General features: G+C 40.3%; 2 protein-coding genes across 2 annotated transcripts; both read right to left on the reverse strand.

Annotated features, from left to right (window-relative positions):
* Window positions 1-460: 460 nt before the first annotated feature.
* Window positions 461-8,679, reverse strand: LOC105224020 (arylsulfatase B). The gene is made up of 7 exons (XM_011201983.4): window positions 8,303-8,679; window positions 3,616-3,775; window positions 3,281-3,507; window positions 2,948-3,206; window positions 1,430-1,587; window positions 618-1,371; window positions 461-551 (listed from the first exon to the last, which is right to left on the reverse strand). The coding sequence occupies exons 1-7, from the start codon at window positions 8,444-8,446 to the stop codon at window positions 472-474; spliced, it is 1,782 nt and encodes a 593-aa protein (XP_011200285.2). The 5' UTR covers window positions 8,447-8,679; the 3' UTR covers window positions 461-471.
* Window positions 8,680-9,728: 1,049 nt separating this feature from the next.
* LOC105224021 (battenin-like) lies at window positions 9,729-11,210 on the reverse strand. Its single transcript, XM_029549330.2, has 5 exons — window positions 11,064-11,210; window positions 10,848-10,993; window positions 10,623-10,781; window positions 10,238-10,562; window positions 9,729-10,171 (listed from the first exon to the last, which is right to left on the reverse strand). The coding sequence occupies exons 1-5, from the start codon at window positions 11,208-11,210 to the stop codon at window positions 9,740-9,742; spliced, it is 1,209 nt and encodes a 402-aa protein (XP_029405190.2). The 3' UTR covers window positions 9,729-9,739.
* Between the last annotated feature and the right edge of the window lie 3,588 nt (window positions 11,211-14,798).

Below are 14,798 nucleotides of genomic sequence, written 5' to 3' on the forward strand. Positions count from 1 at the left end.
GTGTGGTTTGTGGGGCGGTGGAATGATCGGTTTGATCTTCCGTTCGGAACGAGTCATCGAAAATTGGACTCAACGAATGGGCCATCTCAGACGAAGCCGCGGCAAACATTTGAAAGTGATAATCTTCAAAAAATAAATGCCAAAATATGTTCTTTCGAATGGTACTTTACATTCTTCAATAAATTTAAAGTTTCTGTGTTTTTTCTTTAAAAAAGTAGGGGATCTCGGAATGAATCACGCTTCAGTTGACGAAAGTTTAGTCCGTTTCCTAATCTTGGCAAAGTACAATATTAGGCAACTTCTACGCAAAAATTCCCAAGCAAGACGAGAAGCGCCGCTTTCACTGCAGTTACTGCTACACAATCGGTTTGAACCAAAATTTATAACCGGTCAAGTACTTTTTACTGTTACAGTAGTAGCTTTAACATTTTATTACATCGATTTTTTTTAACATAACCTATATATCTTTTTTTAAGTATGTTCCATCTTTATGCCCTCGACTGAAGTAGCTGTTTCGCAGGGCATGCCGTAGAGACCGCAAACGAAAAATTCTGCAAGCAAATTAATATTATTTTAACAAATAATCAACACAGTAACTGCAAGTGTTCGCAACTTACCCTCACTGGGTGAATCTTCCAAAAAGTTCGACCACAGGCAACGATGACGTGAAGGACTATACTCAAAGCTACCTCTGCGGTTAGCCAACGGCATGGCGGTATCTCTATACTGTTGCACACGTCTGCGCATGCGTTTCAATATTTTTTTATACTCGTTTAACGAAGCTAAATTATTACGTTCACATGGATCAACGGCCACATTGTAGAGACATTCTTCCCATAACGGATTGCAACCACGTTGTACGCCATTGCCACAATCTACCGTGGCTTCGTTACGTAGCTGATTGACATGTCCGCGGCGCAATTCGTTGTCATCGTATCTTTGCAAAACCTGCGAGGTGTTTGAGTTCTTCACTGTCGCAAAGTAATCGACGCTACGCGGATCCGTGTCGTATAGTTCACGATAGGTGAGCACATTACTGAAACGTCCAGCGGCTGTTGTGCCATTCACATACTTCCAATCGCCTTGCTGTAACGCCGCAACATGCCAAACATCGTCGAGGTAATGCACTATTTCACGGGTGAAATTTGCAGAGTTTGCACTATTTGCTGTGGCGCTTAATGCTGGCCACAAATTCAAACCGTCCAAACGCAACGCAGTTTGATCAAGCGGTATATTCGCGGCAGCAGCTAAAGTCGGTAGCCAATCGCCTATATACATGGTTGGGCGAAAGAGTGAGCGACGCTGCGCAATTAGTGGACTCCAAATGGCGCCAGCAACGCGAACGCCACCCTCCCATGCGGTATTCTTTTGCTGTGAAGAAAGTATAAATGAAGAGACTTAAAGAAGACCAGTTTCGTCATATCCATACCCCTTTGAAAGGCCAATTCGATGCCGAGTTTGCGAATAGACCAACTGAAGGTCCACCATTGTCCGATTGAAATATTACTATGGAATTCTTAAGCATGTTGGCTGCTTCAAGTGCGCTTATTACACGACCAACACTGTGATCCAGCCGTGAAACCATTGCTGTTGAGGAGACAAAGTATTAAGTTGTTCAATGTAAGTGAGAATGGATAGAGCTATGTATGTGTAGAAGTTCAGACAAGTGAGTAAAGTTCTCTGAGCGCTTTTCACATGGGAGATGGCCAGAAACGATTTTTTTGGTTCATATGGTTCAAGCAGCTTACGACTTCCGGTCCAAAAAACTTACCCCAGTACCCTCTGGATAGCCAAAAAACATTCGTTTAAGGCGAGCTAAAGTGGCATTCCTCCCCAGAGTTGTGCGCCTGGCTTGAAACGCGCCACGGAAAAAACACCCCCAATCGAACTTCAGTTGACGAACAGAAACGATCTCAATTGTCAAACAGATGCAACGCAGAATAGCTCTTGCCAACTGGTACTAGTTCGGACTGAGTAGGTAATTAAGAAGTCCCTCTCGACGAAAACCGACAAAAAACTACATGTTACTCATCATATCCGTCCTGTTATAATCTCATGAGTCGGCGTTATGAGTTTCTGAAAAAAAGGTTCTGTGAAAGATTTATGGTACTTTGTAAATTGGTCATCGCATTCGATGGAACGGTGAGAAATACGAGTTATGTACATGACAACATTGACATACTATAAGTAGTTCATCGAATTAAGAGACAGCGGCTACGTTGGCTAGGTCATGTCGTCCGAATGAATGAAACCACTCAAGCTCGGAGAGTATTCGACGCAGTACCCGCCGGGGGAAACACTGGAAGCGGAAGACCCGAATTCCGTTGGAAAGACCAGGTGAAAAAAGGCATGGCTACACTTGGAGTCTCCAAATGGCGCTAAACAGCGAAAGAGAAGAAAGACTGGCGCGCTCTTGTAAACTCGTCTATATGCAAGAATAATAAGGAATCTTCCATCCAATATCCTAAACGGATATCAGCGGTGTCAATAAAGTGCTTAAACATAAACTGTGGAGGAAACTTTAAGCTGCGTCGATCGCATAATAATCGTTCGAATACAGCTACAAAAAGACTGGATATTCTGTTCAATTGGAATCTATTGTAATACTAAGCTTTGCAAGATCATTTTCCCTTAAAGAAGGCAAGGTATATTCTGGCAATTCAGACAATATTTTTATATAGCGGAACTGTCCGTACCTTTTTCGGCTTATGATCTCGTTCCAAAGGGTGTCTTCTTTATCGTAAAAGCTACTACCTAGTTTACAGTTCGGAAGAGCACATAGATTTCTGAAAGTGGTCGCAAGTCATCGACATATTTTTCTTAAATCAAACCTATTCGTATTTAAAATAAATATTTTTTTTTTTCCAAAACATATGTGTAATTATTTTTCCAACAAAAAAAAGTTCACTCAAACGACTGCAAAGTAATTACGATAAACTGCGCTCACCTGCATATTTGCGCCTATTTGGGTCTTTGATGTAGTTGAATTTCTCAATATCTTCCTTTGGCGCCTGTAAAGGCTCATTAGCGTTACCAGTATGCACTGCCAAGTGGCTCAGCAAGAGTAAAAGCGGCTTCGTGTTATTATTGGCGTGTATTATACGCTCAGCTTCGTCGGTGAGTAGATCTGTCATATAAGCACCGCGATCGGCGCATTCAAGCTCCAAATTGCGATAGAAGTCATAGCCCATGGAGTAGTGCGGTAGCTAGAAAATAAAGCAGAAAGCGAAAATTAAATACATTTTGATTAACAAGACCTACTTAAGACAACTAGACTCACCGGCATTTGGCTGCGTCGCTGATAGTAATCAATAAAGCCACCCCAATAACCATAGTGATTGTCGAAACCTCTGTATGTGGGCGTGAATTCACGTTTTGCAAAACCCAAATGCCATTTACCCACCAGATTGGTGGAGTAGCCAGCTTTTTGGAAAATTTCGGGCATAAGGGTTAAGTTCGTTGGCAAACCCCATGGTTCCTCGTTGCTTATAACAAAGTGTTGTGTGCCTGTGGGTTCAATGTAAACGTGATAAATTGAAATGACAATAAAAAGTTACACCAATAAAGAAGAAAAAGAATAAAAAATTAATTAATTGTTCGAAAGAATTCACCAACCTGTGTGTATCGGATAACGTCCCGTCATTAGTGCACCACGTGATGGCGTACATATTGCCGGCGTATATAAGCGTTCCAGTATCTTACCATGATAGGCCAGCGCATCGATATTTGGTGTCAGAAATTCGTTCGAGCCACGGAAGCTGACGTCATCGAAACCCTGAGGAAGTAAAATGAAAGTTTCAATTAAAAAACAGGAAGTTTTCTGAGATTTTAATGTTAAAATTAAACTTTCTACAGGCGAATTCTGTAATTCTTCTTTTTCTTTATTGGCGTAGACACCGCTTACGCGGTTATAATCGAAAAAGTCTCTCATCCGAGGCTTTTTCTTTATTGGCGTAGACACCGCTTACGCGGTTATAGCCGAAAAAGTGTCTCATCCGAGGCTCTTTTGTACTTTTTTTTGGGTGTGGGTATTTACATGGCGAGTCCCAAACCAAGCGCATAACCTTTCGAAGGGGTTGTTTCGCCTTCTCACTTTAGATCGCCTATAAACGGATGTTTTTTGGCTACCCAGAGGATACTTGGTCTAACATCACAATCGTAAATTATTGTTGTATAAAGATTAAAGGGTGGCTCTGCTACACAAGAAATTTTCGTCTTACATAAAAAGTCCTTTCGAATAAGTGTCGTAGTTCAAAAGAAATAAATTGAGGCTTATACCGTGACCTATGGTCACAACGAAGTACAAGTTATATCACTGTGATTAAGTATCCTCATGGGTGCTTTTGAGTCGATGTGATCCCTATTCGAATACATGGAATCCAATTCAGATAAAGCTCAACTAAAAATGTCAAAAGAATATTTTCATAGTATCCATTAGTCGTTTGGAGCCGTCTTATACTTCTATTTCATTAATACTTCAGAATCCATTGATATACTTATGGATAGAAGCGAAAACTTCAACTTCAAGTTTAAAAAACTGCGTAGAAAAATAATATATGTAGGTAGGGTAAGTAAAGTTTTCGCGAGGTGTAGTTTTTGAGCTGTCTTGGTCCTGGTACCATTTGTTCTCAGGAACACTGCAAGTAGTTATATGAACTCCAGAATCTTCTCAACTTGGTAATATTACATATTCAAGTATTACCAATTTGCTGCTTCCAATAGACATGCTATATATGAGTATATAACTGCTTATATACATATATGTATATTATACTCCTAAATTTCAGGTATATACTAGTATATTTAAGCTTCGACCGAATGACTGATAGTTTACTGGGCCATATGTCGTACTAATGGCTAACTATAGGGTGACGGTACAGCTGTACTACTGTGGGTAAAAAATAGTAAGACCTTTTAATTTAAATTACGAATTAAATTTTGTGTGCGGAATCAAATGTTTGTTCCCGATATGTTCAGAATGTTGAAAAAGGTTCTTCGGTGATATTTGTTTTGTCGCGAGCAAGTGTTTTTGATTGGTACAATTTATTGAAAGAGGGTCGAGTACGTGTTGCCGGCGGATCACGTCTAGGGCAGCATTCAACATCAACTGATGATTGACACGTCAAAAACATGGAATTGATGCTTGAGAATCGACGATTAACAGTTTGAGATCTTACTAGCGTCGTTTGGAATATCGGAAGGATCAGTGAAAACCATTTGGAAAGAATATTTGGCCCAAAAAAAGTGAAAGCATGATTGGTTCCACAAACACTCAATTTTTCGAAAAACTGCGAAACGTTAACGTCTGTGAAAACAATGCTTTCTGACTACCAGGAATGTCAAGAAACATATAATAACGGGTGATTTTTTGAGGTTAGGATTTTCATGCATTAGTATTTGACAGATCACGTGCGATTTCAGACATGGTGTCAAAGAGAAAGATGCTCAGTATGCTTTGACATTTCATCATGAATAGACTTACTAACGAGCAACGCTTGCAAATCATTGAATTTTATTACCAAAATCAGTGTTCGGTTCGAAATGTTTTTATCGACAAATTTTGTTCAGCGATGAGGCTCATTTCTGGTTGAATGGCTACGTAAATAAGCAAAATTGCCGCATTTGGGGTGAAGAGCAACCAGAAGCCGTTCAAGAACTGCCCATGCATCCCGAAAAATGCACTGTTTGGTGTGGTTTGTACGCTGGTGGAATCATTGGACCGTATTTTTTCAAAGATGCTGTTGGACGCAACGTTACGGTGAATGGCGATCGCTATCGTTCGATGCTAACAAACTTTTTGTTGCCAAAAATGGCAAAAAATGAACCTGAACTTGGTTGACATGTGGTTTCAACAAGATGGCGCTACATGCCACACAGCTCGCGATTCTATGGCCATTTTGAGGGAAAACTTCGGACAACAATTCATCTCAAGAAATGGACCCGTAAGTTGGCCACCAAGATCATGCGATTTAACGCCTTTAGACTATTTTTTGTGGGGCTACGTCAAGTCTAAAGTCTACAGAAATAAGCCAGCAACTATTTCCAGCTTTGGGAAGACAACATTTCCGAAGAAATTCGGGCTATTCCGGCCGAAATGCTCGAAAAAGTTGCCCAAAATTGGACTTTCCGAATGGACACCTAAGACGCAGCCGCGGTCAACATTTAAATGAAATTATCTTCAAAAAGTAAATGTCATGAACCAATCTAACGTTTCAAATAAAGAAACCGATGAGCAAATTTTTATGCGTTTTTTTTTTAAAAAAGTTATCAAGCTCTTAAAAAATCACCCTTTATTATTACTGGCGCTTAATCTGGATCTATCTATTTCTTACGGCACGGAAAAACAGAGACGATCAACCGAAAGAAGCATGTCAAAGCAGGTCAAAAATCAAGGTTATGTTGATAGTTTTCTTCGATTGTCGAGGTGTGGTGCATTCCGAATTCCTTTTGACCGTACAAACTGTCAACAAGGAATACTATTTGAGTGTTATGTGCCGTTTGCGCGAAGCTATCCGTAAAAAGTGGCCGAAATTATGAGCCGACAACTCTTGGTTTTCGAACCACGATAATGCAACGTCGCATAGTGCATTGATGCTTTGCGAGCTTTTTTTTTAAATTTTCTACGAATATCGCGCTGCAACCAGCGTATTCGCCTGATTTTGCTCCGTGTGTGTTCTGGCTTTTCAGCAAACTCAAGCAATCACTTCGGGGAAACCGTTTTAAGTTAAATGAAGTTACTAAACGTAAATCGATACGCGCATTGAAGGCTATTCCGGAAATTGACTTTGACAACTGTTGGCTTTGACAAATGTTTCGAGAATTGGAAAAAACGTTGACATAAGTGCATTGAGAGACCAAGGGGGTTTACTTTGAGGGGGACGATATAGTTTTTGAAGAATAAATTGGAAATTATAAAATTATGAGCAAAGTCTTACTATTTTTTGCTCATAGTAGTATACAGCACATATCTAACTATCTACACGAAGGTCATAGCATTCTGAGAAAGGTTGATTTCTTTTACGACGGTCTTTTTACTTATGTTGTTTTTGGAACTAATTGGCTTAAATACTTCAAATGTATCCTTTTATAAAAGTTCTTTCAACATTGTTTGACTTGTGAAGACACATTTTGTCTTAAATTTGGAATGATCTATAGTCATTAAATGTTTGAAAACACAAAAAAAGTCATTTATATTCTATAATTTTTCATCCCTATTTCGGATGGATACATAGGCTGCTATATATATTTCTGGACTAGGCAACACTAAGTGTTACCAGGTGCAATCTGATATTTCCATTGGAAAGTTTGACATTTTCTAGCATAACATCATTCAGAACGTTTTGTCATTTAATCGTGAATTGTTTTATTTACAGGGAATTAAAAAATTCATCTCGGCCAAAAAATAGAATTAACTCGTGAATATTTTCGTGCGATCATTTTTCACAACTTTCGACGTGGATTGTCACGACAAGAGTGCATCGGTGAACTAAAATCTTTTTATGGCTATGAAGCACCATCCTATAGCACTGTGAAAAACTGGTACAACGAATTCAATCGTGGCCGACGCTCGCTCAAAGACGAATTCCATGAAGGTCGTCCAAAAACAGCCGTTGTGCCAGAAAACATCGATGCCGTACGTGAACTGATAATGCAAGACCGTCATGTAACATACCTTCAGATAGAGGCATGCCTATGTATTTCTCCCACCAGCATACATTCGATATTGCATGAACACCTGGCCTTAAAGAAGGTTTGTTCTCGTTGGATCCCGCACAATTTGACAATCGCTCAAAAAAAGGCTCGTGTGGATTGGTGTAAAGAAATGCTGAAAAGATAAGATCGCGGTGCTTCAAAAGACGTTTATAAGATCGTCACAGGTGACGAATCATGGATCTATGCGTGTGAGCCCGAAACAAAACACCAATCGACCGTGTGGGTTCAAGACGAGCCAAATCCAACGAAAAAAAAAAACATTTTCGTTGATAAATATTCCTATTTTCATTATTAGGCCAGAAATATATGTATATTTCCTATTTTAGCCACTTATGTTCTCTATGAAAAGTTTCTTCGATTTGTGTGTTTTTTCCCTTGTTTTTTTAGTTGCGAATTCTTCACGTTACTTCAGGCTTTTCATGAAATAGCTTTTTTAAGAATACTAATACCACTCCAAAAACACTTCATGGTAATTGCGTTAGATTATATCCGTTATTGTCTCTTGTTTTATACCCTCACCATGCACTATTTTCTAAACACAATAACTTTTATACATTTCGACACACCTAATCCTAACTCAAATATTTACCAAATCATCGGCCAGTATGAAAATAATATGCGGTTTCTCTGCGTTTTGCTCCACATTACTATCAGCGACGACTAGTTGAAAATTGATAAGAGCGAAACCGACAGAAGCGTAGCTCAGCAAACAGCTCAAAGCATGGCACAACATATCAATTTCATTATCAATCCGGGTTGTATCGATGACGTATGTGTTCAAAGAGTTAATTCAAGTTCAACTCTTGAGTTTTGATTCACAAATTGGTTAACTTTTGTTTTCGTGTTGCTAGTGCTGTTTAAGTTCATTCACCAGTTTGGCGCGTCGAAGTCACTTGGCGTTGTTGCTTACTCAATTACAACTGAAAGGTTGATTTAATCGAATTTTGATGTTAAGTGTCTGCGGTGGCTGTGAGCTCTGATACGCGATTCGAAAGCTTAGCACTGAGCGCTATATTGTGTTGTGTTTTGATAAGAGCGCAATTTTTAATACGCTTTTATAAGCTTCAGTTGAATGTTTGCTTGTATGGTTTTTTGTAACTTTTTCCAGTGGTACTGAAACTTCGAATATTTGAGCGAAGTAGCTCACCAAAAAGATGCTGAGCGTTAGAACCTGTTTCGTTCGAAAAGTTATTGAAAAATCGAGGAGAAAAAGACGAGTCATTTGAGTGAATTACTTAGTGTTGAGGGAGTCTGGTTTAGAGGCTATAAAAAATCGATTTTTTTGGATTTTTTGTGTGAGGAAAAGAAATAATTGATTAAAACGAAATTTCTATCTTAAGCTGAGCTATGTTGTGTGCTGTGTTGAGTAGTATGCAGTGATATGTGTTGCTTGATGTACAAGTGATGTGAGCTGCCAGAAACGATTCTTTTACATATAGCTAAAGCAGCTCACGACTTCCGGTCCTAGACCAAATATCCGCTGGATAGTCAAAAAACATCCGTTTGAAGAGGAGCTAAAGTGAGAAGGCGAAACATCACCTCCACAGGGTTTCGCGCTGGGTGTGAGAACGTCCCTAATAGAAGAAAAGCGAAACTCTCCTGATGACGATCTTGGCAAACGAAATAATTATTACGATTTGAGGGCATGCACCTGGAATGTTCGGTGCCTTAATTGGGAAGGTGCCACTGCCCAGCTGGTTGATGTCCTCGTTAGAGTGAAGGCTGACATCACCGCCGTCCAAGAAATGCCATGGACGGGACAAGGACTGAGGCGAGTAGGTATTTGTGGCATTTACTACGATGGCAATATAAAGAAGGAAAAGTCGGTGTGGGATTCGTGATGGGAGAGAGACTCCGTCACCGAGTACTGTCGTTTCCCCCAGTGGATGAATGTCTAGCCACAAATCGCATCAAAACGAAGTTTTGCAACATATCGCTGATTTGCGGCCACGCCCCGACCCATACAGAGAAAAAAACTACAACACATATTATACTCGTAGTCAGCATATATTTGAAGCATCACCTCTTACCAGCTACTCCGCTCATGCACATCAATATCACATATTAGATTATGCACGGGAATAGCGAGCATGCCAGCGGCTATAATGCCATACGAGTCTGCTTGAGCCACCATGCCGATGGCATATTGACGTCGCTCTGGTGGCACCACTTTCGACATGTGATAGAAGGTGTTCACATAAGCGCCACCGCCAAGCAAACCCTCCCACAGCACAAACACCAAAATCAACCAGAAGCTGGGTGTGAAAAAGAAGATCGCTTCCAATGTGAAGATCACGACATTGACGCACTGCAAAATCGCCATGGGCCAGATGAGGGTAAAGTGTATTATATTGACGGAAGAGCGTGAAATAAATACGCCGATTTGATAGTCAGTGCTAATCCAGCGATATTGTGTGGGCGGTGAGATGAAAATATGCTCGAAATACACCAACTCGTACTGAAAGTGAAAGAGATGAAAATATGAAGTCGAAGAAGTTAGAAGAAATTATAATTTTTTACGCACCAAACCCATATTGATGAAGTACTCAGCAAAATAGACCAAAGAGAGTGGCATAAAGAATGGCAGCAGATTCTTGAAAAAGTATATTAGCTTCTCCTTTACTGTGAGCACATCTTGTGGCACCAACTCGGCTGATTCAGTGCGCACCAATGCCTCTTTAGGATTTCGCAGTAATAACCAAAACGCCAAAGCTTGCAAAGTGGGCACATAAAGGAATATCAGCATAGCTTGCTGCGGTGTTAATTTCAAATCAATGAGCAACGTATAGGTTAGTGCGCCGACTATGCCTGCGCCACCAGTGCCAGATGACCAAGTCGAAACCACCTCTCTTGTCATTACATTTATAAATATTATACTTAAATATAAGCCTAAAATTCAGCCTACTCACTTATTGAAACTGGAAGAGTAGGCCAGTAGCGTGCTCTCGCCAACACCGCAACTGGCCGAGGTGAATATTATGCCGAGAAAAGCCAACCATTCAACTTTTGCTAGAGCAACAGTTATGAAACTGAATACCGTTAAGCCGATAGCGAGCCCCATACGCACGCTATTATTTGTTATAATATTTATTAATTTTCCACATATACGTGTATTTGCCATGCCATGCACTCACTTGACCCAGAAGGGGAGAAATGGTGCCAGAAATTTCACCAGAAATGATGGTATTATGTCGGCTAACAATACGGCGCTGGTGGACATCTTATTGCAACGGCGTTGTGTGCTGTTCGCTGGTAACTCCAAATATTTACTTGCTTCAGCCTTCAAAGTGTGTGTGTGTGTATGTGTGAAAAGTTTCAGTTGCAACATTTTCAGTCTCAATAATACACACCTCAGTTTCAAAAGCTGATATGATGTCATGCGCCGCGGTCAGCATTACAACATAACCGTAATTATTGCATAGACCCAGTAACCAATAGGCTACGAGATCACGCCAGAGTCCTTTGTCTTTAGCAGGCGTTGCGACTGCGTCGGCCATGGTTGAGTGAAGTTTTCAGTTGTAGAGACCTCGCGGTAATCTTAAGAAACTTTAACTTCTTATGGACTTTGTTTGTTATTGTTTTAAAAGAAATTCGTTGAAAGTTTCGACAAATTTCTTTATTTTTTTTCAATTACTCATGATTGACTTTTTTCATCAAATCTATTTCATTTTGTGTTTCTATTCTACTGACAAAGTTGCAAAATATAGAAATCTATCGCATAATACTTTTCAAACAAGAAAAAAGACTGCCTATTTCCCAACGTTCCAACGTGTAGTGTGTTTCACGTGGGATCCTGCTGTCGACAGCTTAACTCCACGGTGCTCAGAAGCACAACGGATCAATACAATGCGTTGATCAGCGCCCTGAAAATTGGGTAAGCATTTTCAGTACCAATTGGCAGTGTGGGATGGACACACTAACCACCTTGGTAGGGTTCGAGGCCCATCTAAAACCTCTGGCGTACATTGGGTCCGGCACCCGGTTGCAATGCAGCTCCACATTCAAACTGACAGAGTCAGTTCTTCCAGCGATTTGGGTTTTAACCACAACCACCACGAATCTCCACAAAGGGCCAAACCCAATGAGCAGATTGGAGTTACCTCCAAGGGCTAACTGCTCCCCGTGGTACCAGGTTAAAGTCTTTGGTATGACCTTGTAACCGACGACCAGTTGAGTTTCCACACAACTCTGGACTGGTGGCCAGGATCTTCGTCGCCTCTTACGACAGGCATGCCTTACCACGGGTATATTCGGTTTCCCTCCCGAACCAAGGGGGTCCCCCCTACCTCCAGGAGGAACTTCCCAACGTTACAATGGAACACAACATGTGCGGGATGGGATAAATACCGAGAGTTAAAGAAGGAAGCGAGACGCATTTGGAGACAAAATAATAGACAGATCGAAATGCGTGAGTACGAAGAGCTTGACAAGATGGCCGACAGGGGTAATGCTCGAAAATTATACGAAAAGATGTGGCAACAAACTTCAAAAAGGTTTCAAGACCGAAGCGTACTCTTATAGAACCCCCAGCGGTGATGTAGTAACCGATGCCCAGAGCATACTATATTTATGGAGGAAACATTTATCCAGCCTGCTGAATGGCAGTGAAAGCATGACACCAGGAGAAGGCAAACCCAATTCCTCAATCGGTGACGATGGAGCAGACGTTCCGTGCTGCCCGACCATGAAGAAGTTCGAATAACAATTACCCGTCGGAAGAACAACAAAGCGGCGAGCGTTAACCAAGTGAGCAGATAGAATCGTATTAGCCATAAATCCATATAAAACTGAGTTGATTTTATTTACGGGGAGATAGAAAATCTCTGATGTTACTCTCTCCTCGTTGGGAGGCTCTATTCTTCAACCGATGCACAGGATTAAGTATGGCTTATACCGGATACCAAGCATACGGTTTATTCTGTATAAGAAGCTGTCAAGGAAGCCAAACATTGAGGAGAGAGTTATGCTGGTATAGAGGAGCAATTTAAAAACGGTGGAGCATCTCAGCAAAAGTGGTGCTCTAGCTCAATGAAACTGTAGCTAAGCCAATTCTAGATTTAAAATAGCTGGCTATATGAGAGGCTCCGTACAGGGACAAATTGAAATTCTCCACAATTTCGATTGCATTCCCAGCAATTTAGATCGCTGCATCACAGATCCTTATCCTGGGGTTTCCTTCTCTGTTCACACACATGCGTGGGATTGGTAGGCAAGGCGAAGCCGTTCGAGAAAAATTGCATTGAGTTTTTATACGGATGCATCGAAATTAATAGTTTTCTGTAGGGTGCTCTCATTCAGCACAAGTTTTAGGTTTTCAGACCAATATTGAGTCTTTCAAGTGAAGGTGGCTATAATCAAGGTAGTGGTAGATATACTGGTCCGTAGAGCAGCCGTCGTGAGACGAGGGACTATACTTGATTTGTGCTCACTGACTGTGCGCTCAAAACTACTTAAAAAGTACAGGACAACATTAGCAATACAGGTAGCATCTAGCTTTTTCCCTATCAGACTTGTATGAATGCCCGCTTGCAGTGCAATCGCACGGAAACTACAAAGCCAACGAGCTTGCTTTGTCACCTTACGCCAATTTCAGCCGAGTGCAATTGGGTCGGTTGTCCCAGAGATTGTCTAGTGATGAACTGAACCTTTGGACCTTCAAGGAGCTAGGAAAGCGCTGGTCAGAAACCAGAATTTGTACGACTACGAGCTCCTTCTGGGTAAAAGTGAAACGTAAGAAGTCCTCCAAGCTTCTTGTACTTTTCAACGTCAATCTCGCTGCAGTTGTTGTGGTGTTCCGTCTGAACACTATCTAATAGGGACTCATGCCGTGCAAATAAATATTTTGAGGGATGCTTTTTGCAAGTATGAAGAAAGCGAGGTGATTCAACTTGTTAGGGTTATAATAGACTAGATGTGATATATCTCGATACACACAGCTTTCGTGAACCTCACGAACTGACTGGGACTCATATTGACCACCTTAATAAATTTGTGGCGAGATTAAAACGCTTCTCCGATTTATGAAGTTATAAACTTTAAGGAGTCTTTGCGTAACACAGAGCACAAATATCTTTCCAAATGAGATCTATCTAATTGTGAACCCAACCTATGATTTAAACTAACCCAAATATACCCGAAGCAATTATTAAACTAAAAATTGTGTTGCATATTTTTAGGCTGCTTGTTGTGGTACAGTTATGATGCCCTGTAGGAAATATTTAAGTTACTACTTACATATCGTTGCTGTGACCGACTTAAATTGTGATCTCTCTCTTTCTCTCTCTCTATCTTCTTCTACGGCTCGTAAAATAACAAGTAGAACATAGCTGTCAACCGCTACTGTTACACCCATTCTTTCTTGTTGCTATACTTACCAAATACCAATATCTGGTATTTAGGGAATTCTGCATACAAAACATATGCCTCTCACCAGTTGACATAGAAGAAAAACTATTATGATGGTCTTACTGATTTGCCGAGATCTCTTCGATATAATGACACATTTAATGCTAAGCGCTATCGGCACACTTTAATAGCCCCAGGTCTGATAGGCGGCAGTTGGTGTTACTTATTCGGAATGACATTAGCTAAAGCTATTGCTCATTCGACCGTCTATTGGGACGACCAAAATCGGGAGACTAAAATATGTTAGAAATTATATTTTATCTTATGTTAAAATATTTCTTCACTGAACCACATTTCTGTGGCCTTAAATACCACACTAAGTTGAGAACATTTTGTGAGAAACCATTCCTCGGTGCTCAGGCTGAGTAAATAGTGAAACGATCGACGTTATATTTAGCAGGTTGGATTTATTATATAAAAATTGTTTTGAAAATTCTTTGAACACCACGAAGGTATTAATATCATTGTTTCCTTCAGGAATAAATAATTAAAAATATTTTCTCGCACATCTTTGTAATCTTTCACTAATTTTAACTAGTGACTTCTTTATTTTCGTTTTTTTCTTTACAAACTATTTTATAAATAATAATTTCTACAAGCTTTTGCGAATTGTAGAGCTTTCACTACAAAGCTCTAGTCTGCAAACTTTGTAAATTGTTTATTTTTTAATTTATTTTAAT

The sequence above is a fragment of the Bactrocera dorsalis genome, chromosome 5 (genome assembly GCF_023373825.1).
Source record: "Bactrocera dorsalis isolate Fly_Bdor chromosome 5, ASM2337382v1, whole genome shotgun sequence".
NCBI lineage: Eukaryota > Metazoa > Arthropoda > Insecta > Diptera > Tephritidae > Bactrocera > Bactrocera dorsalis.

Bases quoted from the DNA above. Each gene is read 5' to 3' on its own strand.
- LOC105224020 (XM_011201983.4), bottom strand. From the start codon at position 8,446: ATGTTGTGCCATGCTTTGAGCTGTTTGCTGAGCTACGCTTCTGTCGGT. The intron at 3,207-3,280 runs GTGAGTCTAGTT...TTTATTTTCTAG, and splicing joins AGCGACGCAGCCAAATGCCG to CTACCGCACTACTCCATGGG. The intron at 1,372-1,429 runs GTATGGATATGA...CTTTCTTCACAG, and splicing joins CGAATTGGCCTTTCAAAGGG to CAAAAGAATACCGCATGGGA.
- LOC105224021 (XM_029549330.2), bottom strand. From the start codon at position 11,210: ATGGCCGACGCAGTCGCAACGCCTGCTAAAGACAAAGGACTCTGGCGT. The intron at 10,994-11,063 runs GTGTGTATTATT...CACACTTTGAAG, and splicing joins TATCAGCTTTTGAAACTGAG to GCTGAAGCAAGTAAATATTT. The intron at 10,172-10,237 runs GTGCGTAAAAAA...TTTCACTTTCAG, and splicing joins ACTTCATCAATATGGGTTTG to TACGAGTTGGTGTATTTCGA.